Below are 25,753 nucleotides of genomic sequence, written 5' to 3' on the forward strand. Positions count from 1 at the left end.
AGGATAGACTAGTGTTATGGGAGTGTGTGATGCTACAACCTCCTTATAAAGGGATTCGCACATTGTGTCTTGAAATTAGAGCACATTGCCTAAATTTGAGGTCTCCACAGAGTCACTGAAAAGCCGCTGTCATGCATTCGTTGAACGTGGAGGACATGCTTCGTATGGCCGAGACGCCGCTCTTCTGGGTCGGGGCATTCACCGTGGCCTCACTATCTTTGTGGGTGCTCCACCGACTCCTCCAAGGTTTTCGGATTTGGGTCTTGGGAAATGGACAGTTGCTCTCGCCGAAACTGGGCAAATGGGCAGGTGAGTTGGTCACATGAATTCCTTACTGGAAAAAAACAAGTCACGAAGGCTGCTCAAGAAGCCTTGAGTTCGACAAGAAAATGTCAAAATTAGGATGTTTAGGCAAACTTTATTATAAATCCAGAAAATACTGCGTTCTCGTTATATTTGACGTATCAACGACTTTAGAAAGTAGAGTTGTGTAACAGGGCTATCGAGTAAACGCACTAACAGGTTAACAAGATCACGCTTATTAGCTAAATTGGCTTTCCAGTTTGCAACAGCCGCACTTCAGCACCCATGACTGAAGTTCCAGACTCCAAACCAGCATAGTTTTTCGCCCTCCTTTAGAAAGGACAAAGATGTCCAGTATAGATGAACCACAAACCAAATTGCGCAGGTTGTGCGCTCATTTAGAGATGGGTAATATGTGGTGAGAATTCATCCAGCGGCACACTGAACGACATTAGCCCATCCACATGATATATATGCCCAAGTAAGACGTGACCTATATTTGGATTTAACCAAAATATAGATTTCTCTCTAATGTTAACTTCATAGGTTATTCAACAGTTTATAATATACCCCAGGCTATATTTTGGTCATGCGTAAATTGTTGCCATGTGTTTTTTGTTGTTGACTCAATTAATAGGCTACCTAGATGGTTATCAAATGGATTGATCTTAATTTTTCAATATTCTTATCGGATTAGCTTGAAATTGATTTATGGTAGTTTTTTTCCCTCATTCTAAGCATCCAGCTGTATTTGGTCTCTTTCGTATCCAGTGTTCTTGTTTCAAAAGTTTTGTTGTTCAAACAAGGGGTTTCTGTCGCCATTCTGGTCAAATAAAAGTATATTCGCTATTCAGACATTTTAGGATCGTGTCTTTGCATAATGCGGAGACTAGCCTTGGTCTCGCTTGACCCAGTTATCCAGTCTCTTTCGAGAATACTACGGAGTCTGGAGCAAAAGCGCGTTCTCGTCTTGCTGCGCAATTTGCCGAGCTCCCCATACCATCCTCTAGATGTTATCTTATCCAAAACGATGATGCACAGTGTATTGTTTTAAAGCTAAATCTTTATCTCTGCCTCACGACGCTCGTTTAAAATTGTTTCTGGGTTTGGATGATTTTATCATTTGGTACAAAATGAATGCCATGTGCGTTAGATGACGGAATCCAACGTGTCGCATTGGTAGAATGCTGTTTGAATGTGTAATGGCATAGTTTGATTCTCTCGGTTTATATGCTTTGGGGTACCACTGTACGTCAGCGCTCTAGCTATGTGATCGGTCATTGCCTTGTCAGAGATTGCGACACATTTCCGAAATCATGTCATGGCTCTCACGTTGTATGGTCGTTCGAATGTAACCCTTGGAGCCAATCTCCACATTGATTGTTGCACATTGAGGTTTGGCATGCTGCCACTAGCCTAAGTCACTATATACTAATGGCAAAACTGTAATATTATAATTCATAATTGCTAACTAATAATTGGGTTTATTTCATGTTTTTTGTGTGGTGGGGGGGCTATTTTTCGTTTAAAGTGCCACCTTGGTATTTCTAGATTTTTGTAATTTGTGGTGTGAAATATGCATGCTCACCCTGAAACCAACAGTCATAGGAGTACCAGTCCGACCAGTCTCTTCTCACATACATTTCTAATGACAGTCCCTAGTATGCACAGTTGGAGGTGACAATATGCCATGGTATGGGGAAACTGGTTCCTGATCCTGAAGCACAGGTCTAGCAGCTAGGTTGCACAACACACACACACACTCACTCTCGAGTCACTTTACAGCCTGTTCACTATAGCCTAATCCCACATCTGTTTGTGATGTCTTGCCAACTCCTATGGTCATTGTTTAAACCACACAAACAGATCTGGGACCAGGTTACTTGTTAATGGCTGTCATACCAAAATCTTTGTTCAGGTTATTGTAGGCCTATGTCTGTTGGCATCTTCAACAGAGTATAGAATTACATTATTGCAACGTGTATACCAGAGGGCCTATCTTTAGAAAAAGATGCCATGCTTGCTGACTTAGCTCATAGGTTTCAACCCATAGTTCCCATTGCAACACCCATGGCCTGGCTATTAACACAAGTGACAGATCTTGCCTGACGAGTTCCACTTGCCCAAAGCCACTGTCAGAACAGTGTGCCTGTAGTGGTAGCTGGGTTGGAGTAGGTAAAAGTAGCCCCAAACCACTGATACAGTATCAGATACGTTTTCTCCCGCTATGGCTAAGGTTTGGATTAAAGGTTGAGAATCTGATCCTAGACCAACTTCTACTTCAAGGGCTGCTTTCTCTGGACCTAAGTCCTGGACTAAAAAGCAGTGTGTGTGTATATGTATGTACACTTTTGTAAATTATATATGTGGACACCCCTTCAAATTAGTGGATTCGGCTCTTTCAGCCACACCCGTTGGTGATGGGTGTATAAAATCGAGCACACAGCCATGCAATCTCCATAGACAAACATTGGCAGTAGAATGGCCTTTCTGAAGAACTCAGTGACTTTCAATGTGGCACCGTCATAGGATGCCACCTTTCCAACAAGTCAGTTGGTCAAATTTCTGCCCTGCTAGAGCTGCCCCGGTCAACTGTAAGTGCTGTTATTGTGAAGTGGAAACGTCTAGGCGCAACAACCGATCAGCCGCGAAGTGGTAGTCCACACAAGCTCACAGAATGGGGCCGCCGAGTGCTGAAGAGCGTAAAAATCGTCTGTCCTCGGTTGCAACACTCACTACCGAGTTCCAAACTGCCTCTGGAAGCAACATCGGCACAAGAACTGTTCGTCGGGAGCTTCATGAAATGGGTTTCCATGGCCGAGCATCCGCACACAAGCCTAAGATCACCATGACAATGCCAAGCATCGGCTGGAGTGGTGTAAAGCTCACTGCCATTGGACTCTGGAGCAGCGGAAACGCGTTCTCTGGAGTGATGAATTAGTCTACCATCTGGCAGTCCGATGGACGAATATGGGTTTGGCGGATGCCAGGAGAATGCTACCTGCCAACAGCATAGTGCCAACTGTGTAGTTTGGAGGAGGAATAATGGTCTGGGGCTGTTTTTCATGGTTCGGGCTAGGCCCCTTAGTTCCAGTGAAGGTAAATCTTAAAGCTACAGCATACAATGACTTTCTAGACAATTCTGTGCTTCCAACTTTGTGGCAACAGTTTGGGGAAGGCCCTTTCCTGTTTCAGCATGACAATTCCGCTGTGCACAAAGCGAGGTCCATACAGAAATGGTTTGACGAGATCGGTGTGGGAGAACTTGACTGGCCTGCAGAGAGCCCTGATCACAACCCCATTGAACACCTTTGGGATGAATTGGAACGCTGACTGCGAGCCAGTCCTAATTGCCCAACATCAGTACCCGACCTCACTAATGCTCTTGTGGCTGAATGGAAGCAAGTCCTCGCAGCGACGTTCCAATATCTAGTTGAAAGCCTTCCCAGAAGAGTGGAGGCTGTTATAGATGCAAAGGGGGGGACCTACTCCATATGAATGCCCATGAGTTTGGAATGAGATGTTCGATGAGCAGGTGTCCACATACTTTTGGTAATGTAGTGTGTAAATGTTTGTATAAAATGTCCGTATTTTATAAACTATACAAACGACAAGACCATACAAACATGAACTACATCACACCTGCCCAGAACCATTAGCGCACAACCCCATCTCCAGTGCCTGCATCACTTTCCACCACATGGCCTGAAACTGCTCCATTTTGTTTCGCTCTGTAGCCCACGCACTTTCAATATTTTAAATAAGTCATTAGATTTTTCTGTTGTGTTAATGATGTCGGATTGTTATCGAGTTTTTAGTATACATTTTTTTTCAAGATGAGTGATGAGTAGAGAATCGTCCAACCCATCAGGTATCTCACTACACCCCCAAATGCCATGTCTTGAAATATGCAGACAGACAGATTAAAAGTAAATTTATTAAAGCATGATTTTCCATTGCACACTTTTTGTTGTCCAGGACTAGGCTTAATCTGGTTCTGGGAAACCAGCCCGAGAGTATTACTAAAATTACACTAGTGAAGAAATTCATGAGAAGTGGAGATGTTCTCAAATCTCCATTTTAAGTTTTATGCCCCCTCTTTCACCCTCCATCTGTGTCTTGCTGTAGCCTGCTAGGACATTGGCTGCATCTCTTGCACACACTTCATTTACCCAGCTACGCAATGATTTTACTGGCGTTCCTTTGGACGCTCCAGCGAGGCTGTGGTGTTCCCTGAGTGGAGGGGACCCCCCCTGGTGGTAGGTTTGGAGTCATACACCTTGAGTCCCTCTTGTACTCCTGCCTTACCCATTATCTGTACAAGACTAAAGCTCTTGATAAAGACTAACTATAGCGAGTTATGTGGTATGCAGTGTCATCCAATAGATATGAAATTCAAGTGAACTACGCATATATAAATAACATTAGATTTATATCCAAAATGTGATGTTTTTGTATTGAAAAATGAATAGTTGAGGCTTTAGAAATGACCTCAATATTCTGTAGCATAAATATACTTATCATAGAGCTCAGCGATCACCTTTTTAATAGGAGACATGTAAAGCAGTTATTTCTAGACTCAACCTATCGCAATCTTGTAGAAATTCTCCCTTTACTCTCTTGCTCTCGCCCTCCCCCCTCTCTCTCTTCATTAGCCCACAGAGCAGCACATCTTACATAAGGATGCCAGTGTCTGTTGCAGTTGCTATACATCATTGCGTGTGTGGGTAGGGGGGGGGCAGTACAGAAGCTTCTAATTCCTTTCTAGGGGAGTGGATCAAACCAAGGAGTAGGATTCTAGGGGGGTGTTTTTGCCTCTGTAAATCTATTAATAGAATGGATGACTGTAGTGTTGGAGACTTTGAAAGGTTATTCCAAGGATGTAGCTCTTGAAAAGGTTTTTGAAATTTGATTCAACATTAGGGAGACTAGGTTCTCTGCTGTGTATTTCATCCGTTGATGGGCAGCGACTTCCGCAGGGCATTTGACATGCACCTTGGCACACAACCTCTCTTCTAACTCCTCTCATCCCTTTCTCCCCCCCCCCCCCCCCCCTCCTTGATGACATTAGTTTATTCAGCAAATGGTACTGTTACATAATCTAAGGGATGGGTGTAGCCATTCAGGAGTTACAGCATAGGGGTGACATGGAAGACTGATCAGTTCTTACGCAACTTAAAGGACCCTTTTTTATTTGGTTGCGACTATGTGATGGCAACAGCATAAGGATGCGCGGAAATGCATCTTTTTAAAAGGGGAAACTTGTTTTAAAGGTGAAATGCAAAGGTTTTTTTCTGCTTTTGAAGAAAGTTATCAGTTGGTGTATATGTCATGAATAGGTGCAGTGTTTCATTCATTGTAAGGTACATGCATATATGTGAATGGAATGTGTGCCTGTTACTGAGGAAGGGTCAGCAGCTCAAGCTATGATTTTGAATGTGCTTCCCCCTAGTGTTGTGAATGGTGTGCGTGAAGCCGGGGGGTTTGAAAGAAAGTGGGGGTTGGCGAGCGCAGCGTTGCCTTTCATGTGACGAACACGCGCTGTGACACGTGCTGCAGCTGGGGCTGCTGGGTAGAGAAAGCTGTAGCTCCTTATTTCAAGCCCCCACCACTCCTTCCCTAGCCACCCTATCTCCATCCTCCATCTCCTATTATTCTATCTTTTCCTATCAATTTCTCATTCATTTCTTACCCTTTCTTTCCATCTGTTTGTTTCCCCTCTGCGAGCCCCCCCCCCCCCCCCCCCCTCTATTTCTCGCTCCACTGTCACGACTCGTGTTTCTTTATTTGTTAGAAAAGGAAGTTCCATATGTTTCCTTTTTAAATAGCCCACGTTTGCACTTTGTCAAAAAAAAACCCGGATATTCCAGTCAACTTGTTCCGTTTAGTCAGTCCATGTATGAATGAGTGGTTCAAACCTGCTCTCTTTTTGGTTTCCTTTTTGTCCGTTTATTCCACCTTTGTGAGGAACGGAGGGTGTTAGTGCTTAGGCTCACGGGTATGAAGTACATTTCCACCAAGTTAGGAGAGCCCACCTTAGCAGTATAGTTGTTGTAATGGGGTGAAATTAATACTATTCACTGCGTAGGACTGCACATAAGTGTCTTGTTGTTGATTTGATAGCCCAACATGCACAGAACCAGATTCCATCAGTGCAGTTGCATTGTCAAGTCAGTACATGCACATCACAATGTGGTGACACCTGTTATGTATTGCACCATAAATCAACTTCTTTATTGCTTATGATCTGTTTCAGTTGAGTTTTGGGGTATTGGAATAGTTACCTCCTAGGCAATAACTCTGAACCCTAACCCAATTCTCCTCTTGCACACACTTCCTATGGTGTCTTGGTTGTCTGAGAACATTGTGGATATGTTTGGCAGAATGTAGTCAGTGAAGGATTAAAGACATGCATTGACATTGTGCTCTACAGTTGAGTTTGGGGTATTGGTTACCTCCTCCTTGGCAAAAGCTCTTAACTGTAGAGCTTTGCACACTGTCGACGAGGCATGTCTCAAAAGTCTCCACAATGTTCGATAACCAAGACCTTATTGGAAGAGTACGTAAGATGGGAGTTGGGTTAGGGTTCAACTGAAGCCCATGGGTATGTCCCAAACGGCTCCCTATTTAGTGCACTACATAGGCTGGGTCCCAAATGGCGCTTTGGTCTCGGGCTCTGGTCTCAGTATCATAATGCTGTCCTACTGGGTTTTCCTGCTCTGTCTCCTGTCGAGGTGTCTGCAATCTCTCTAGAGCACTTTGGTACCCCTCTGCAGAGAAACATGCTGGCTCCAGACTTTATAAAGTGCTATTTTGTCTTGCAGATAAGGTTAGGTAACAACATTAATGTAGTGATCGATAACATACTTTTAATCTGAATCTAGACCTCATAACTACAATATCAAATCTACTCTGTCATGCAACATTACAATAATGTAGACTTTGTTATGCAACATGCCACCATTTGCAATTGAAAAGTTCTACGGTTATGCTACTGCAATGGTAACAATAATTGTATGATTGGCAGGTGCCACAGGAGGTAAAGTGACATTGCAGTGTTGCAATGGACACATGGCTTTCATTTTAGAATGGTGTAGGGATTCATAGTTACACTGTTCTAAAGGAAAGCCTTTTCTGGTCATCAAATTTCTATCTGCAACAGTTTATTGTCCATTGAAATAAATTCCTTCCCTTTCTTTATTTGATACTTTTTTAAATAAGTTATAATCCCCCACAGAGAGAAGTTGCGATATGAAGGAAAAGAACAAGCCTGTGACTGTGGGAGGCTATTTTTGCACACTGTACCCAAATATAGATGCTATATTCGGTCCTGGGCGACTCTGAAGTAGACTTTTCTTTTTTTTCTTTCTTTTTTTTCGGCTCCAATCAAGCAGTAGTTGTCGACTGTTTGTTTGCCCATGTGACTTCCTGCTATTTAAAGCAACGTGTTTAAGAGGTGGGTGGAGGATGGTGGACGTGCACGTTGGATCTTCTACTGCAGCCCGCCTCCCCACCACACAACTTTCTCTGGCAGGGGAGGGCTGGCTCGTTGATAGGAGGAAGAGGGGACAGATTACGTAACGGCTCCTGAGGAAAGGAGAAGGGGCCACACGAGGACCGCATCCTCTCCACAAAGACTGTTATTGGGCCTTTAGTGAGGGACGGGGATCCACTTTTAGTTACGCACACATTTAGATTTGCACAGTTTTTTTTTCGGGAGCTACAGCGCTGTGTTCTATACAGCCGTGCATTGTGCAGCAATAGGATGCTAAAATAAGGATCATTGCACTGCTCTAATGTCGTTATGTATATTTTTCTTTTGGGATACATTGCGGAGTGTAGACCCCGTTTTTAGCCATAGCAGGTGTTTTCCCCTTTTCCAGTGTCCATTCCTTTCTTGTTGGTATTGCGGCAGGCAGGCGAGATCCAGACGAGGCTGCGCTCGGTTCCTCGCTGCTATTTTTACCTCGCGCTGCTTTCTTTAGCCCTCAATATGAATATTGAGCAGACGGCAGGCAGGGACAGCTCCACTGTGCGTCGGAGGGGGGAACGTCAATATGCAGCAGTTAGCTCGGCTACGTGACGTTGAGCACTGAGTGCAACTGGCTCCACCCACCAGGGCATAATTTAAACAAATGTTCCATATGCACAAAAAGCTTATTTCTCTCATTCTGTGCACAAATGTATTTATATCCCTGTTAGTGAGCATTTGTCCTTTGCCAAGATAATCCATCCAGCTGATGTGTGGCGTATCAAGAATGTGATTTAAACAGCATGATCATTACATTGGTGCACCTTGTGCTGGGACAATGAAAGGCTACTCTAAAATGTGAATTTTTTGTCACACAACACAATGACAGACGTCTCAAGTGTTGAGGGTGCGTGCAATTGGTATGCTGACTGCAGCAATGTCCACCAGAGCTGTTGCCAGAGAATTGAATATTAATTGTTCTACCATAAGCTGCCTCGAACGTCGTTTAAAAAAAAAAAGAATTTGGCAGTATGTCCAACCGGCCTCTCAAACGCAGACCACGTGTAACCGCGCCAGCCAAGGACCTCTACATCTGGCGGCTTCACCTGTGGGATCGTCGGAGGGAGGAGTATTTCTATCTGTAATAAATCCCTTTTGTGGGGGGAGAACTCATTCTGATTGGCTGGGCCTGGCTCCCCAGTTGGTGGGCCTATGCCCTCCCAGGCCCACCCATGGCTGCACCCTTGCCCAGTCATGTGAAATCCGTAGATTAGGGCCTAATGAGTTTATTTCAATTGCCTGATTTTCCTTTATATGAACTCAGTAAACTCTTTGAAATTGTTATTTTTTTTCAGTAGACATTCCAATTCTACAGTAAAAAGGTGTCCATGGACACACAGTAACCGCACCTCCCCTCTTCCCCCACACCTTTCTTAGCGTGCGTATCCTCTCAGTTGAGGAGCGCCAGTCGCTGTGGTATCACTTGTGTGCCTGCTTGCGTAGCCCCTTTCTGTGTGGAGCGTCACCGACCGTAATGCTCGACTCACATGAGGGGAATTTTAAAATCGTGGTGTGTGTGTGTGACTGAAGTTTAACAATGGGAAGTTTGGACACAATGTTCCTTTCTGAGTCCATGGGTGGATATGTTGACTGAATGGGTGATGTGCGATTTATTACACTATAATATGTGTGTGTGTGGTATGTATGTATATGTGTGTATGTGTGTGTGTATATATATATATATATATATGATCTTACAACATTTTTTTTGTTGCATTTCGGAGGAATGGAATTTTGGTTAGAATGAGTAAATGTAAGTCTTAACATTGGTTGTTCTCATTGTAGTATTTACAGTGCATTCGGAAAGGATTCAGACCCCTTCCCTTTTTCTACATTTTGTCACGTTACAGCCTTATTCTAAAATGGATTCCATAAAAAATCTCATCAATCTACACACAATACCCATAATAATGAAGCGATTTTAGAATTTTTTGCTAATTTATTACAAATGAACAAGCATTATTTACATAAGTATTCAGACCCTTTGCTAGGAGACCCTTTGAAATTGAGCTCAGGTGCATCCTTGTTTTCATTGATCATCCTTGAGATGTATCTACAACTTGATTGCAGTCCACATGTGGTAAATTCAATTAATTGGACATGATTTGGAAAGGCACGCACCTGTCTATATAAGGTCCCACAGTTGACAGAGCAAAAACCAAGCCATGAGGTCGACGGAATTGTCTGTAGAGCTCCGAGACAGGATTGTGTCGAGGCACAGATCTAGGGAAGGGTACCAAGACATTTCTGCAGCATTTAAGGTCCCCCAAGAACACCGTGGCCTCCATCATTCTTAAATGGAAGAAGTTTGGAATCACCAAGACTCTTCCTAGAGCTGGCCGCCTGGCTAAACTGAGCAATCGGGGGAGAAGGGCCTTGGTCGGGGAGGTGACAAAGAACCCGATGGTCACTCTGACAGAGCTCAAAAGTTCCTCTGTGGAGATGGGAGAACCTTACAGAAGGACAACCATCTCTGCAGCACTCCACCAATCAGGCCTTTATGGTAGTGGCCAGACGGAAGCCACTCCTCAGTAAAAGGCACATGACAGCCCGCTTGGAGTTTGCTAAAAAAGCAGCAAGAGCCGGACTTGAACATCTCTGGAGAGACCTGAAAATAGTTGTGCAGCGACACTCCCCATCCAACCTGACAGAGCTTGAGAGGATCTGCAGAAAACAATGACAGAAACTCTCCAAATACAGGTGTGCCAAGCTTCTAGCATCATACACAAGAAGACTCGAGGCTGTAATCGCTGCCAAAGGTGCTTCAACAAAGTACTGAGTAAAGGGTCTGAATGCTGATGTAAATGTGATATTTCAGTTTTAATTTTTTATAAATGTGCTAATTTATACAATGTTTTTGCTTGGTTATTATGGGGTATTGTGTGTGTGTGTAGCTTGAGGGAAAATGTAATCCATTTTAGAAGAAGGCTGTAACGTAACTGTGGAATAAGTCAAGGGGTTTGAATACTTTCCGACTGTACTGTAGGTGTAGAGCACAACGCAATGGGGGCGACGGGATAGGAAGTCAAGTCTGTGGAGGCATCTGATGATGCCTCCTATTCCCTATATAGTACACTACTTTTGAGTCCTATTGGGCCCTGGTCAAAAGTAGTGCACTTTATAGGGAATAATAGTGTGCAATTTTGGACGTTCTATCATACCTCACATTAACGTGCCACCTATACAGTGAGGGTGAATTAGGATATCCACTTGCAACAAATTATTTGTCCTTCCCTCCTTGACAACATTAGTTTATTGAGGGAATGGTACTTTTATATACTGTAAGGGAGCGGTGTAGCCATTCAGGAGTTACAGGAGGGAGGGGCTAAGTGGGTACATAGTCAGTTTTGCAGATCAGAATGTCCTACATTTAATAATCTACAAGGAAATGATCTTGAGCAAATCTTTTTTTTGGTGGGGGGGAATCAGGGTTCAAAAATTCCTATTGCCCCTTCATCTCCTCTCTCCTATTAATCTTTCCCGTAGGCAGAGGGAGTGATATGCGAACATGACACTTCCTTCTCTCTCCCACTCACCCTTTCTACCTTATCTTGTGAATACCCCCCTCCCATCCCTCAGTCTCCCCTCTTTTTTATTCCGACGTGAATACAGTATCCGGTGGCCATGAAAACACACAGTGGTGAAAGTGTGTAAGCAGTAATGCTCTGAGTACATACACACACGACTCATCCCCTGACAGGTGTGTGCGTGCACAAATCCATACACCCTACAGTTCCCGTGAGATTCCGTAGGCATATTTAAACTTTTTTAGTGCGAGTTGCAAACCCTTGACGTTCCACATGTTAATAGCTCTGTGGAATGTGGTCGGTGCTGATTCAGAACCTCTCCTACCGCCCTTACACCCATTCCGTTCTTTTGGTTTCAGTCTTTCTCGTTTTGTCGGTTCAGCCAACCAATCCATGGGACAATACGGTTGGTGTTCCCTCAAAGAGAATGTGTTGCTGAGTAGGGTTAAGTCTCGGGTGAAGAAGGGTGGGTGGGGAGGGAGTTCAAGGAGTTCTTGAGTGCAAGAACTTCCAGTCCTGATGAAACACTGCCCCTGTCATATAATGAACCTATGCGGTTGCGTTCACAAAACGGTTTGCGGCCATTTGAACATAAACCATAGAACCGTGAAACAGGTTTCCCACAAGAATTTCCCTGTATTTAGCGCCATCCATCATTCCTTCAATTCTGACCAGTTTCCCAGTCCCTGCCGATGGGGGGGGAAAAACATCCCCACAGCATGATGCTGCCACCATGCTTCACTGTGGGGATGGTGTTCTCGGGGTGATGAGAGGTGTTGGGTTTGCCCCAGACATAGCGTTTTCCTTGATGGCCAAAAAGCTTAATTTTTGTCTCATCTGACCAGTGTACCTTTGGGGAGTCTCCCACATGCCTTTTGGCGAACACCAAATGTGTTTGCTTATTTTGTTCTTCAAGCAATGGCTTTTTTCTGGCCACTTTTCCGTAAAGCCCAGCTCTGTGGAGTGTAAGGCTTCAAGTGGTCCTATGGACAGATACTCCAATCTCCGCTGTGGAGCTTTGCAGCTCCTTCAGGGTTATCTTTGGTCTCTTTGTTGCCTCTCTGATTAATGCCCTCCTTGCCTGGTTCCTGAGTTTTGGTGGGCGGCCCTCTCTTGGCAGGTTTGTTGTGGTGCCATATTCTTTCCATTTTTTAATTATGGAATTAATGGTGTTCTGTGGGATGTTCAAAGTTTCAGATTTTTTTTATAACCCAACCCTGATCTGTACTTCTCCACAACTTTGTCCCTGACCTGTTTGGAGAGCTCCTTGGTCTTCATGGTGCCGCTTGCTTGGTGGTGCCCCTTGCTTAGTGGTGGTGCAGACTCTGGGGCCTTTCAGAACAGGTGTGTGTGTGTGTGTGTGTATATACTGAGATCATGTGACACTTAGATTGCACACAGGTGGGCTTTTTAACTAATTATGTGACTTCTGAATGTAATTGGTTGCACCAGATCTTATTTAGGGCCTTCATAGCAAAGCGGGTGAACACATGCACGCACCACTTTTCCGTTATTTATTTTTTAGAATTTTTTGAAACAAGTAATTTTTTTCACTTCACCAATTTGGACTATTTTGTGTATGTCCATTACATGAAATCCAAATAAAAATCCATGTAAATTACAGGTTGTAATGCAACAAAATGGGGAAAAAAGCCAAGGGGGATGAATACTTTTGCAAGGCACTGTATCTCACGATCATCTGCTTGGCTCACTATCCTGCATACAGCTCCCATCTATAGTAGCTCACAATATGGCATTTCTACTTGAGGGATGCGTTGGTATACTGTAGTCTTTAGTCTGTCTATACTCAATGTGTGTAGCCCATTGTGCAGGGGAGTGTACCATCTCCTTCTCTATAGTCTCGACCTGATTCTGCAGATAGCCTTGTGCGACGCAGTCATTTGCCCATTGAGGCTTTTCTGCCAAGGAACGTTTCATTCTTAAGATATGGGGGGGAAATAACCAGAATCCGCTTCTCTCTTCATTTTTGACTGCGTTCTCGCTCTCACCCCTTCTCCCTCCTTACACTCATTATTGTCCTCTCTCCGTTTCTATTTTTAGCTACCCCTAGGATCCCTCTCTCCCTCCCTCCACTCATTCTCGTGCTCCTTGTTCGTCATCACTCCTCCCCTCCCTCCTTGTTCCCCCCTCTCCAGCTTGGTGCTAGAGAATGGCTACTGCCTGTATGAATCTTTCATCAGCCATGGATTGGTTCCTCTGTGCTATTCATAGTGCACAATGGTTCGTGCTGGGGGAATAGTAAGCATTGGTGCCCACTTAGCTTCCCACCCTAAAAATCCTGCATTAGGTGGATTGGGGGGTGGCTTTGGGTAGTGTTAGCAAGAGGTGTGACTGTTGATCAGTCAGGCATGGAATAGGGGTGAAGCTGGCTAAAAATAGATGTGTTTTGTCTTGACAAAGCGAGGAGAGCCGAGAATGCCACAAGAACATCCGTCCGGACTCCTTGTACCTCTAGCTATCCTATTTTCCCTCCAATGTCTTTAGTTCCATGCAAAGTGGTTGCAAGAGATGATCTCTTCAGCCAACTGTAAAGAGCATTGTCAAGAGGCCTTGTTTAAAATGTAGTTTTAGCTTTAATGCTAACATTTAGACCAAAAAATAAAATCATCAGTACCACACGTGAGTTAATCCACATGAAAATGGACGAACAAGATTGTTGGGTGTGTCTCCTTAACTGATTTGCGTTTGTCACTGATTTTTCTTTTGACGCGTTTGCTATCCAGTCACCCGTGAAGGATGCAGTACTGTCAACTCTGTTGCTGTACTGAGCTGTTTGAATAACCCAAAGAAGCAGTCTGACCAGAAATGAAGGCGTGTCATGATTTCGGCTAAGACAGGAATTTTCTCTGCAATTAGTTTTTTTCTTTGAAAGCCTTGACAGGAATTGCATGAGGACACTTGTGTTACTGTATATGTTGGAGCCCCAATATTGTATATTCCCCACTATATGTTAGCAGTCAACACTGTTTCAGGTGTGGTGTATAGTGACTTGGAGCCAGGCTGCAAAATGTAAACAGAACCTATTCATAGAGCCCTAAAGTGGTGATAAGCCCAGTCATTCTGGACGGAAGCTAACTACTGTTTAGTCTAAATTCCACTATAGAGCCTGGAAATACGATGACATTGCTAAAGTAGTCATATTTAGTAGGAAACAACTTTGCCAGCATTATCATGTCAAATTTACTTTAGACAGATGGCAATGTTGTCTTTAGCTAGCAAAGTTAGTCAGAAATAGCTAGCAATGCTAACGTTAGCTAGCTAAATTCCAGTGGCCTCCCCTCAATCTTAGCTAGCTAACGTTATACGGCATCTAAAGTCAATCTGGTGACATCAATGACAAAAGGTTTTCCTACAAATAATTTTCCTCCTTTTGAATGTCATTGTATTGCCAAGCCACACTAATGCACTTTTGATAATCTTCATCAGCGCTTATTGACGATGCATTGAGTAGAACGCTCAGTCAGACATCAGTCCAAAACAAACGTTTAAAACAATATTGTGACGAAACATGCAACCATGAGTACTGACTTTTTTTTTTTTTTTTTTTCTCTCCAGTTGTGACGGGAGCCACAGACGGCATCGGTAAAGTCTATGCGGAGGAGGTGAGTTTCCTGCATGACCCCTCATTTATTTCATTTCCTCCATGGGAAAAGCTCCATGACGCACAGGCCATGGTAGGGAGGGAGGGCTCTTCCAGGCCTATTATTGTGGAAAAGGGCCCTTGCACGCACACTTGTTTTTCTATCCTTGTGGGGACCTAAAATTAATTTCCATTCCAAATCCTATTTTCCCCTTACGCCTAACCCTAATTGTAACCCTAACCCCTAAGCTTAAAATAGCCATTGTCCTTGTGGGAAATGTCCCCACGCGGGATCATTTTCCTTGTTTTACTATCCTTGTGGGGACGTTGGGGGATTTCAGGTCCCCGCAAGGATAGAAGGACAGGACCACACGAGCGTGGTGGTTACAAGGCTACCACTCAGCTCCATGTTGAGTTGGAGCACCCTTGTCAATGGGCCATGCATGTGTTTAGAGGAGTAGTGAAGGCTTAGTCAAGACAGTTGGCCCAGGCAACAGTGAAACTAGATTCCTATTGAACCATTTAAGTCTCCATTTTAAGAACAGTAGAGTTCCCTGGTTCAATACAGTTTTCAGTGATTGTGGTTTACCGGTGTTCTAGTGTACTCATCCATCTTTCTCTTTCAGCTCGCTCGTAAAGGGTTCGCCATGATGCTCATCAGTCGCTCCCAGGACAAGCTGGATGATGTCGCCAGGCAGCTTGGTAAGTGTGTGTGTACCCCTTTCTGACTGTCTGTCGGACATTCTAATGGGTGGAGTATAGTGTGTGTGCCTCGTCAACCAAGTCTCTACGTCTGCTGATGTACAAGATATGGCCACTGTAAAAAGATTCCCCAGCCCTCGCTAAAGGCTAGCCTGTGTACGTCATTACAGAACATTGGCATACACAAACCTCGGCGAAAGCCTGGAAGCCTTTCAGATGGAAAGCTGTAGGGTGTTGGAAGAGGAGGATGTCCGTATGGGCAGGCCTGCCTTGACGCATGTCCGTTTGTCCCCTTTCCCTTATAGCCCTTAGGTTCCTTTTTGGGGTGTGGAATTGGGTGTATATATTGGTTGATTTTGAAGATTCTCAGTGCTGTGCAATTGTTTTTCAGGTGCCGAATAAAACAAATCGAATGCAGAAAAGATACCAGCACACTGACAAAAGGGGAGATGTTTTATTTTAAATGAGCATGACCAAAATCGTATGTTTGGTTGCATAAGTCAGTGGTCATGTTTCCTCACTGCGTTTTAATGGATGGTCCTTTATTTTGGAAAATTACACCCTATTCTTATACATTCTGGCCTTCCGATGATGCCACTGTAAAAGCGACTGGATTCTGTTCTCCTAAGCCGTCACCTTGGGTGCAATTTCCCCTGTCGTGCCGACGGTTCACAGAGGGGGGTGATGGGTAGTCACGAGCAGGGCTCAATGTTCCAAACCCCTGGCAACCCAAACCTACCTAATCTGGTAGCCCGACTCCCCATACCAACCCTGTGACCAACTCCAACTCTTTCCCCCTCAGTCTTGGACCCTTTATTAATTTTAAAAAATTCTCAATGGCACCAGCTAAATATAGCTTCATGAATATAGTGTGTCGGTTCATGGGGATATTCCAGCCCACAAGACTTCTCTCTCTCCTCTTGTGAAAATGTCACCCCTATCCAGCAGTGGTCACTCCTGCCTGCGTATCCCTCTCTGTGACTGGCGCATCCTGGGAATTTTCCTCTCGGAATTTACCGGCTTGCCCATCAGACAAACAAGTCTTATACATGCTAATTGCAGCAGGCATGTCAAGGGAAGGAGAGGGACAGGAGTTTTCAGGGTTATTTGTTGGTACACAGCACCCTCTCCTGTTTGAGAAGAGGAAAGTTGTGTATTTTCAATGGCAGCTTTGGTGTTCGATGGGGCAACCGCTGAGTGTGTGTGATTAACCCAACTCTATTTTCCTCCTGTCCACAGAGGACCAGTACAAGGTGGAGACCAGGACCATCGCTGTGGACTTTGGCCTGTCGGACATCTACCCTAAGATCGAGGCTGGACTGGCTGGACTGGATATCGGAGTGCTGGGTAGGTGTTCCTTTGGTCTCGCCTTCCTCACCGTTTGGCTCTGTATACCACATGTCTGCACACTACATTATCCTGTCTCTCTACACTGAGTGTACAAAACTTTAGGAACACCTTCCTAATATTGAGTTGCACCCCTTTTTGCCCTCAGAACAGCCTCAATTCGTCGGGGCATGGACTCTACAAGGCATCGAAAGCGTTCCACAGAGATGCTGGCCCATGTTGACACCAATGCTTGCCACAGTTGTGTCAAGTTGGCTGGATGTCCTTTGGTTGGTGAACCATTCTTGATACACGGGAAACTGTTGAGTGTGAAAAACCCAGCAGCGTTGCAGTTCTTGACACACTCAAACCGGTGCGCCTGGCACCTACTACCATACCCCGTTAAATATTTTGTCTTGCCCATTCACCCTCTGAATGGCACACATACACAATCCATGTCTCAATTGTCTCGAGGCTTAAAAATCCTTCTTTAACCGGTCTTCTCTCCTTCATCTACACTGATTTTTGAAGTGGATTTAACAGGTGACATCAATAAGGGATCATAGCTTTCACCTGGTCAGTCTGTCATGGAAAGAGCAGGTGTTCCTAATGTTTTGTACACTGTCCCCACAAACCACATACTGTCATCGGTCTCATAATCAACACTGATAAACGACGCTTGCGTGCATGCACACTTTTGCCGTTGGGCTTTTATTTGACGACAGTCGTGCAGAGGTGTGTGTGATTCTGTCATTGTTTTTACATTTCTATATTCCCAGCACCAGAACAGACTGACAATGTTGTGTGGCATGCATGTTAGCGTTTTGCTTACTGTCAGTCAGTCTTGAGTTCTAACCCTGGAGTTACCTGGGCAACACTAGGCTAAAGCAATACAAGTGGTAAGCTTTTGAGGCAGTGGTGTCATTTATAATTAGACTCCTACTAGTGTTTTAAAATGTTTTTATTCAAAAGTACCTCAGGAGTTTTATTAGTATGTGTTAGTACAGAAAGATGTCTGTCCACATTCTTGGGGTGTGACAATGTCACATTCAGGTAATACATTGTTCTTTGTGAGAGAGCCCATAAGTTCATGTGCTGCTTGGCTTGCTCTTCCAGTTTAAGGTGCGGTTGTATGGCTCTTTTCTAAAAACAACATGTTATGAACGCCTGGCTCTCATTTGGAAGGTCCTGCTGCCTCCTGGTGGTTCGGAAGTGTAAAGCCACCAGTTTTAATTTTATTATTTGCAGTAACAATGGTCTCATTGTCTTCTATTTTATTCAACAGTGAATAATGTGGGGATCTCCTATCCCTACCCTGAGTACTTCCTGCATATTCCTGACCTGGACAACGTGAGTTTTTCTTGAGTTAATTCTGTTGAGTGAAGCACAGGGTCACCATTGGTTACTTGAGACCTCTTCAAATTTTATTGGTCACATACACATGTTTTTCAGATGTTATTGCAGGTATAGCGAAATGCTTGTAAACCAATTGTGTCAATTAGGCTGCGTTTTACACAGGCAGCTGAATTCAGTAAAATGTATTTACGAATTGGTCTTTCGAACAATCAGCTTTTTTGCCAGTAATTGGGCAAAATATCAGAATGGGGCTGCCTGTTTAACATAGCCAAAGTTCCTATCTGTACTGTACTTTAGCAGTAGCTAACAGAAGGGACTCACTTGCCTTTGGAGTTAAGAGGGTAGAGTAGGTGTAAAAAGCTAATTGTTATTTTTCTTCATTCTAGTTCATCACCAACATGATCAACGTCAACATGACCTCTGTTTGCCAGGTAATAGTTATCTTGCTTCTGTAGCAGTTCTATGCGTGTATACATCTATACCATGGGGCAGCTCTATGCATGTATCTATACCATAGATATTCATCTAGTTTTTCAGTGCTTATTGTACAGATTGTGTGCACGTTGTCTGTCCGAGGCAAAGTAGTGGTTTCTTTGCAGCAGGGTGTTTAGTTGTGCAACATATTGACCATACACTGGCACAGATGGCATGTCGATGGGCGTCCGTGTTTCACACTTCCCCTTCTCCTCCACTGTTGCTGCCATGCAACCTGCAGTTTCCCAGCGGTTCCCAGAGCAACGGTGAACTACACCAACGCTGTCTGTGTTCACCACCCACGCACTACCATTTCTTCCCCCGCTTTCGCTCTCTTTCTCTCGCTCGCCCTTGCCTCCCACGCGGCTGAAATGTACCAATGTGCCATACATCTCCCATAATGCCACTGGGGTAAATCTGTAGCGGTAATGTAAACTTCCTCGCTGGTCCTGTATGACTTAATTCCCTTGGCATTCAGTATTTTTTATAGATCACGTTATCGTCCATTGAAATGGCAATTTGTCTGGAAGTTGAATATTTGTATAAAATGTAACATGTAGTTGTGTCCCATATGGTCTCTTTTTCATATGTACGGTGTATGGCACAGCCAGTGTGATTCCTGACCATGCTGTTTTGTCAGGTAATTGACCTGTTGCTCAGGAGTTTACCTTTTTCTCGTTCCCTGCTCCCTTTTCAGATGACTCGTCTAGTTCTGCCCAGAATGGTTGAGAGGTGAGTTTGTTCTCTTTAAGTGCTATTGCCACATTTATAAATTAACTTTTATTTGACGCTATTGATAGTCTGTTCAAGTTTGTCTCGGATGCAGTTCTTTTTAAATGGCTTTTACACGCTCATCCACATGACAATGCTGCGCTGTAAAACTACAAATGCTAAATCAAATCCTTTGTCAACCTGAGTTTTTTTTTTTTTTTTTTTTTTTACGCCCTCCCTTCTAATACCATCCTGGTACCAGTCTGTTTAGCTATCATCCCACTGCTTGCTATTCCTTTTCATAAGGGAACAGGCTGGCACCCAGGCTATTCTAATGCTGGAACCTACATTAGAAAAGCCTAAATGTTCTCCATTAGAATGACCATGATATGAAGACATAGGTTTCATGTGTTTAGGACATGAGTTCAACAGTGTTATACAGAGGATGCCCTTTTACCCAGCTCCAACTCCCCTCCTCCTTTCTATCCCCTTTGTTCCCCATTTTGACCAGCTGCTTTTCAATTCACACGAAGTGCACCCTCTTCCGATTTGGCTCTGATGAATCACATGGGATCTCTGCACCAATGGAAAGGCGGGGCACATTTAGTGCCATGTGAGGGGCTATCCAACCCCGTTTTCACTGCAGCAACCGGGGTGCTAACTGCGTGAGCAAGCCGCTACCATGGCAACCCGCACAGCGACTGATGTAGTGTGTATGGCAGTCTACAGTGGCACTAGGCTGCTTGGACTCTTTTGTGACGGACAGGAGGCTCTTTTGGCACTCCGTGGCAGAAAGAAAAACTCGTAATTCACTTTGGTTTTTGTGTTTCAGGTCCAAAGGTGTGGTCCTCAACATTTCCTCTGCCAGTGGCATGTACCCCGTCCCTCTTCTGACTGTGTACTCCTCTTCCAAGGCAAGTGCCAATGGTAGACCTCCACACATACACACACACACACACGGTTATACATTCTAAATATACACACTTTATATACATTGCATCAGTAACTCCACAACTGCTAGTAAATGTATGAATGCTTTTCTGTCCCCTACCATTGATCCTGTTTATCTTCACACTGATGATTTGGTGAACGGTTTCAACGACTTTAGACTCTGTGGCACCAGATATTACAGCACTTATGAAGGCATAAGGCCGACACGTATGCTCTGTTCCTTTATTTTTATATAGCACTTTCAATTTTGTATTCTTTCGAGCATGGATTAAATTAATAGTATTTTTGCATCTCGGCCTCCTTGGGTTATTCATTTTCATGGTTTTGAGTGCTAGTACTTTTTGAACTCCACAGATATTTTCTCTCCCACGCACCGGCTGCCTTTTCATTCTAGCCTGAGCGCAAACCCTCATACTGCCTTTCTAGGTACCAGATATACAGTACCAGTCAAAAGTTTGGACACCTACTCATTCAAGGGTTCTTTATTTTTACTATTTTCTACATTGTAGAGTAATAGTGAAGACAAACTATGAAATAACACGTGATCTTGTAGTAACCAAAAAAGTGTTAAACAAATTAAAATATATTTGAGATTCTTCAAAGTAGCCACGCTTTGCCAAACCAGATGTGATGGCGTATCGCTACAAAATGCTGTGGTAGCCATGCTGGTTAAGTGTGCCTTTTTGAATTCTAAATAAATCACTGACAGTGTCACCAGCAAAGCACCCCCACACCATAACACCTCCTCCTCCATGCTTCATGGTAGGAACCACACATGCAGAGAGCGTCCGTTCACCTACTCTGCATCTCACAATGACACACAACGGTTGGAACCGGGAGTGTGCAAAGCTGTCAAGGCAAAGGGTGGCTATTTGAAGAATCTCAAATATAAAATATATTTTGATTTGTTTAACACATTTTTTTGGTTACTACATGATTCCATATGTTATTTCATAGTTTTGATGTCTTCACTATTATTCTACAATGTAGAAAATAGTAAAAATAAAGAACCACCCTGGAATGAGTAGGTGTGTCCAAACGTTTGACTGGTACTGTAACTAATAAAACAAATTGTCTGCCAGTGTCTCATCCTGGTTAAATGACCACACTCGTGCTTTAAAAAGTAACATAGAAATGCTGAACGTAAATGGAAGACCTGCGAACATCAACTATTCTATGAGATAATTAAGGATATGATGAAGTTACAATGTTGCTGTTAAAGATGCAAGAACTACTTCTCTACCCTGATCTCTGTACTTCCACAACTCAAATTCTGTGTAAGACAATTGAGCATTGTTGTTGGTTTATTGTATTATATCATGATGTGAAGCACTTTGTTACTTGTATTGAAAAGCACTATACAAAAAAGTTATTGGTGCCCATCACAGGAGGCTGCTGAGGGGAGGACGGCTCATAATAATGTTCAGAACGGAGCGAATGGCATGGCATCAAACACATGGAAACCATGTGTTTTGATGTATTTGATACCATTCCACTCCAGGCATCACCACGAGCCTGTCCTCCCCAATTAAGGTGCCACCAACCTCCTGTGGTGCCCATCCATCCTCCATACTCTACACATTTTCCATAGTACGATTTGTTACATATAGAAATGATGGCAAATGAGTATTATTAGCAAAGCTGTGTTTTTTGGTTATCCCATTCTTGCAGCTGGAGTTCAGTAAGGGAAGTGGTAATAATGGTCAATATCTCTTCTCTCCTTTAGGCTTTTGTGGACTTCTTCTCCCGGGGACTTCAGGAGGAGTACAAGGCAAAGGGAATCATTGTCCAGGTGAGAACACTCATCCTGTTCACCTGGGCCACTTTCAGCAGGACACAATGTGGGCCAACGTTCAGATAGACTTGTATTATGTAGAACAAACATGCTTCTCTGGCATTTATCTGCAACGTTCCACAACGTCTGTGTACTGAACATGGTCCCGTTAGCTACTAGTTGCTTTCCGGTTCTTATGACCTCTGACAGTTCCACAAAGGTAGCTAGTATGGCTTCTTCTTGCGGACTGATCCTCAGCACAGTACCGCACCATACAGTCATGCCTCCCTTTTTATGGCTCACGCTACAAGGCTGTTCTTTGTTTAACTCCTTGTGACCTGTTGAAGTAACTCATCTTTAACGTGGATACATTTGCTGTATATTATACATTGTTTCATTTTTAAGCTAACCTGTCTGTCCTCCAGAGCGTGCTGCCCTTCTTTGTGGCGACCAAGATGACCCGTATCAGGAAGCCCACACTGGACAAGCCCACCCCGGAGCGCTATGTGGCGGCTGAGCTGACAACCATCGGACTGCAGGACCAGACCAACGGCTACTTCCCCCACGCAGTCATGGTACGGACCCACCGCTCATCTCCCCTTTTTGGTTTTGTTTGAAACCGAAAAACGAATGTCTTGTTGGACAAATCCAGGGGTGTATTCACTAGGAACTAAATGGAAGCCAAACGACACAAACAAAACAACTGTGAGGGACTTATCTGAATTTGTCCAAGAAAAACTTGTTTACGTTGCAAAACGTTTTCGGTTTGGAGTAAACCGTTTTTTTTTTTGCAGAAAGTTTTGCAACTGTTTGCTATGGGCTTCGTCTCTAAGGGCATTTTCACACAATTTTTAGCTATAGTTCGAATCAGAGCTAGACTATTTGTTACATTAGGTTTTTTTTTTTTTTGGTCTGGCTGGTTTCACATTGCAAAATGTCAAACAAACAAAAATTCCTAAACAAAACCACATGTCCGTGCAAGTCATTTGTTTATTGGTCAAAAATTATCAAGTTAAATCCATTTACAGTATCACTTCAATCATACTGTGTCCCAAACTTCATATTATTTTCACTTTGGTCTTCCAACAACATGCAGGAGCAAACTGCGCAATAGCTGTTATAACTGCGACGTGAATGGGCTATATTCCGTAACCTACTGTATAGCCCTCGTCTCCCCTAACCTGCATCGGATGCACTCATAAATGCGCTGCTACTCACATAATGTTTCAGATCTCAAGTTATATGATGCTGCATGCATTTCATCAAATGCTTGCCGTCAAACAACCAATAATAATGGTGAACTCTGGTTATTTTCCTGTGTTTGTTCCGGACTGTGTTCTCCCCTGCAGCGAACCGCACCACGGTACGAATTGAATCAGACCGAGCCAGAGACCACCCTTTTTGAGTGAACCACAGTGCGTTGTTTAGTGCGCTCCCAAGTGCCGATTAGCATTTATACCAGTCCAAACGAAGCTAACTAAGGGGTTAAATGCACCAGAGTTCTGGAAACTGAATCAAACCAATTTGGTGTGAAAGCCCCCCTAACTGAACACACCCAATGTACTCCCTCCCTTTTTCAGTTAGTTTTCCTCCATTTGGTGCAGAGCATTCCGTTTAAGAAATGTGATGTGTAGAACTGATATGATCAATCAGTTTCACATCACTGAATAGTGAATTTGTCCTCAATGTGTATATGTCCACACTGAGTTCCAACTAACCTCTGACCTTTGTCCTCTGTGTGTCCTCAGGGCTGGCTGACCACTGTCCTGGTGCCCATCAACCTGGTCATCTACTTTGGGGCAAGAATGAACCGAGCCCAGCGTACTGGCTACCTGAGGAGGAGAAAGCTGAGGGAGCTGGCCAACCAGAGCAACGGGAAGAGCGACGGGCTGAAGAGCGACTAAGAAGAGCCCCGTAGGAACGAATGGAGAATGGAAGCTGACCATAGAACTACCATACAACCACTCTGACTACCCCAGACTCTGTCCATTAGTTAGTGGTGTCGAATGATTCACGCGTGTGTTTTTGGAGGATCCTTTTTGTATGTTAAGGCTAACGGATTTCTTCCTTGGAGTCCATATTGACGTTGTATGACACGTCTTTTGAATGAAGTGGTTCAGCGATAACGTCTCTAACCAAAATGGCAGCTCTAACAAAGTGTCTGGAACAAAAATAAATAAAGACTCTGCTCTCAGTAATTGCAGAGAAGTCTTTAAAGGCCAAGTGCAGTCAAATGTGATTTTCTTCCTGTGTTTTATATACATTTCCACACTGAGGTTGGAATAATACTGTGAAAATGATAATGCCCTTTTAGTGTAAGAGCTGTTTGAAAAGACCGCCTGAAACTACAGCCTGTTTTGGTGGGATGGAATTTTAGTTCTCTATGGTGATGTCACCATGCAGTAAATTAGTTAATAGACCAATAAGAAAGTTCCAAACCTTTCTGCCAATAACTGCAAAATCAGTCCCCTCACTCTTAGCAAAATCCTTGCTTGAGAAATTGCCCTTTGCTAAGAAAGCTATTTTTGGTTATTTTTGACCATTTTAATTAAACAATCACAGTAATGTACTTAATTGTTACCCAAAAAATAAATGATATTGAGATAAAAACATCTGCATTGGACCTTTAACCAGGGTGATTTTCTTTTACTCTGCTGTTGTAAGCAGAGGAATGGTGGCGGGCCAAATCTTTTTTTATATATATTTTTATACATGTACGTAAAAGCAAGCCACACGCAAATCTTCAGGTACTTTGCACAGTATGAAGTGCAGTTTACACACTGACTGTGCCTGAAAAGTTTACAAGCGATCACCCCCCCAGCTTGTTCTCCTTGACTGTCTAGCTGAGTTATTGTCAATAATGAGTGTTGGCTTTTTGTGCATATTTACATTTTTGTGTATTTAAAAAAAAAAAAAGAAATGTGGTGGGATTTCTTGCACTGATGTATTTCTTAGCGTTTTTTCTGTTTTCAGTTGTCCAAGCTTTAAGGTTTTGAATACATTTTTTTTTCTTCTTCTATAAAATTCATTCTCATCCACATTCGTTCCAGTTCATGCTGGCATTGATCACGTCCAATGAGAAGGAGTCTTGCACATTGAAGGCCTTATGTCGCTGTGAACGAACAAAATAGTTCCATTGAAAAGCTAATATACACACTTGCCTTACAGGCTCATACTGTATTGCCAAAGATTGTGTACTATATATAGTCATATATTGTACATGATGGCCTTTTGGGTTGGTGAGGAACTTCAACAACATGCACAACTGTTTTCTGTTTGTATGGGTGTTGGTCTATGTATGACTTGGATCTCTGTATGACTTGTTCTGACCAATGTCCAGACTTTAACCATGGTGCCTCATGAAGATTTCTCAGGTGTGAAACTGTACCAGTTTTATAATATCAGGGATTTTGGAATTGCAATGTAGTCTAACTCTTGCTGCTTTGCACCTGTACGATTAATCTGAACTTTCTATTATTTGACAATAAATTCTGGAC

The 25,753-nt window shown here is 43.5% G+C and overlaps 1 protein-coding gene across 1 annotated transcript; it reads left to right on the plus strand.

The window, feature by feature from the left end:
- LOC311135509 (very-long-chain 3-oxoacyl-CoA reductase-A-like) lies at window positions 1-25,753 on the plus strand. Its single transcript, XM_084169520.1, has 11 exons — window positions 1-309; window positions 14,938-14,984; window positions 15,589-15,664; window positions 16,904-17,011; window positions 18,276-18,340; window positions 18,733-18,777; window positions 19,518-19,552; window positions 20,364-20,445; window positions 22,209-22,274; window positions 22,682-22,831; window positions 24,005-25,753. Exons 1-11 carry the CDS (start codon window positions 132-134, stop codon window positions 24,158-24,160), a joined length of 1,008 nt encoding a protein of 335 aa, XP_084025646.1. The 5' UTR covers window positions 1-131; the 3' UTR covers window positions 24,161-25,753.

Source organism: Coregonus lavaretus, assembly GCF_964263955.1.
Source record: "Coregonus lavaretus genome assembly, chromosome: 9".
Lineage (NCBI taxonomy): Eukaryota > Metazoa > Chordata > Actinopteri > Salmoniformes > Salmonidae > Coregonus > Coregonus lavaretus.

What these genes read in the sequence shown, in the direction of transcription:
- LOC311135509 (XM_084169520.1), top strand. Translation starts at nt 132, where the DNA reads ATGCATTCGTTGAACGTGGAGGACATGCTTCGTATGGCCGAGACGCCG. An exon ending in GAAACTGGGCAAATGGGCAG is followed by an intron (nt 310 to 14,937) that starts GTGAGTTGGTCA and finishes TTTTCTCTCCAG; the next exon opens with TTGTGACGGGAGCCACAGAC. An exon ending in CTGTGTACTCCTCTTCCAAG is followed by an intron (nt 20,446 to 22,208) that starts GCAAGTGCCAAT and finishes TCTCTCCTTTAG; the next exon opens with GCTTTTGTGGACTTCTTCTC.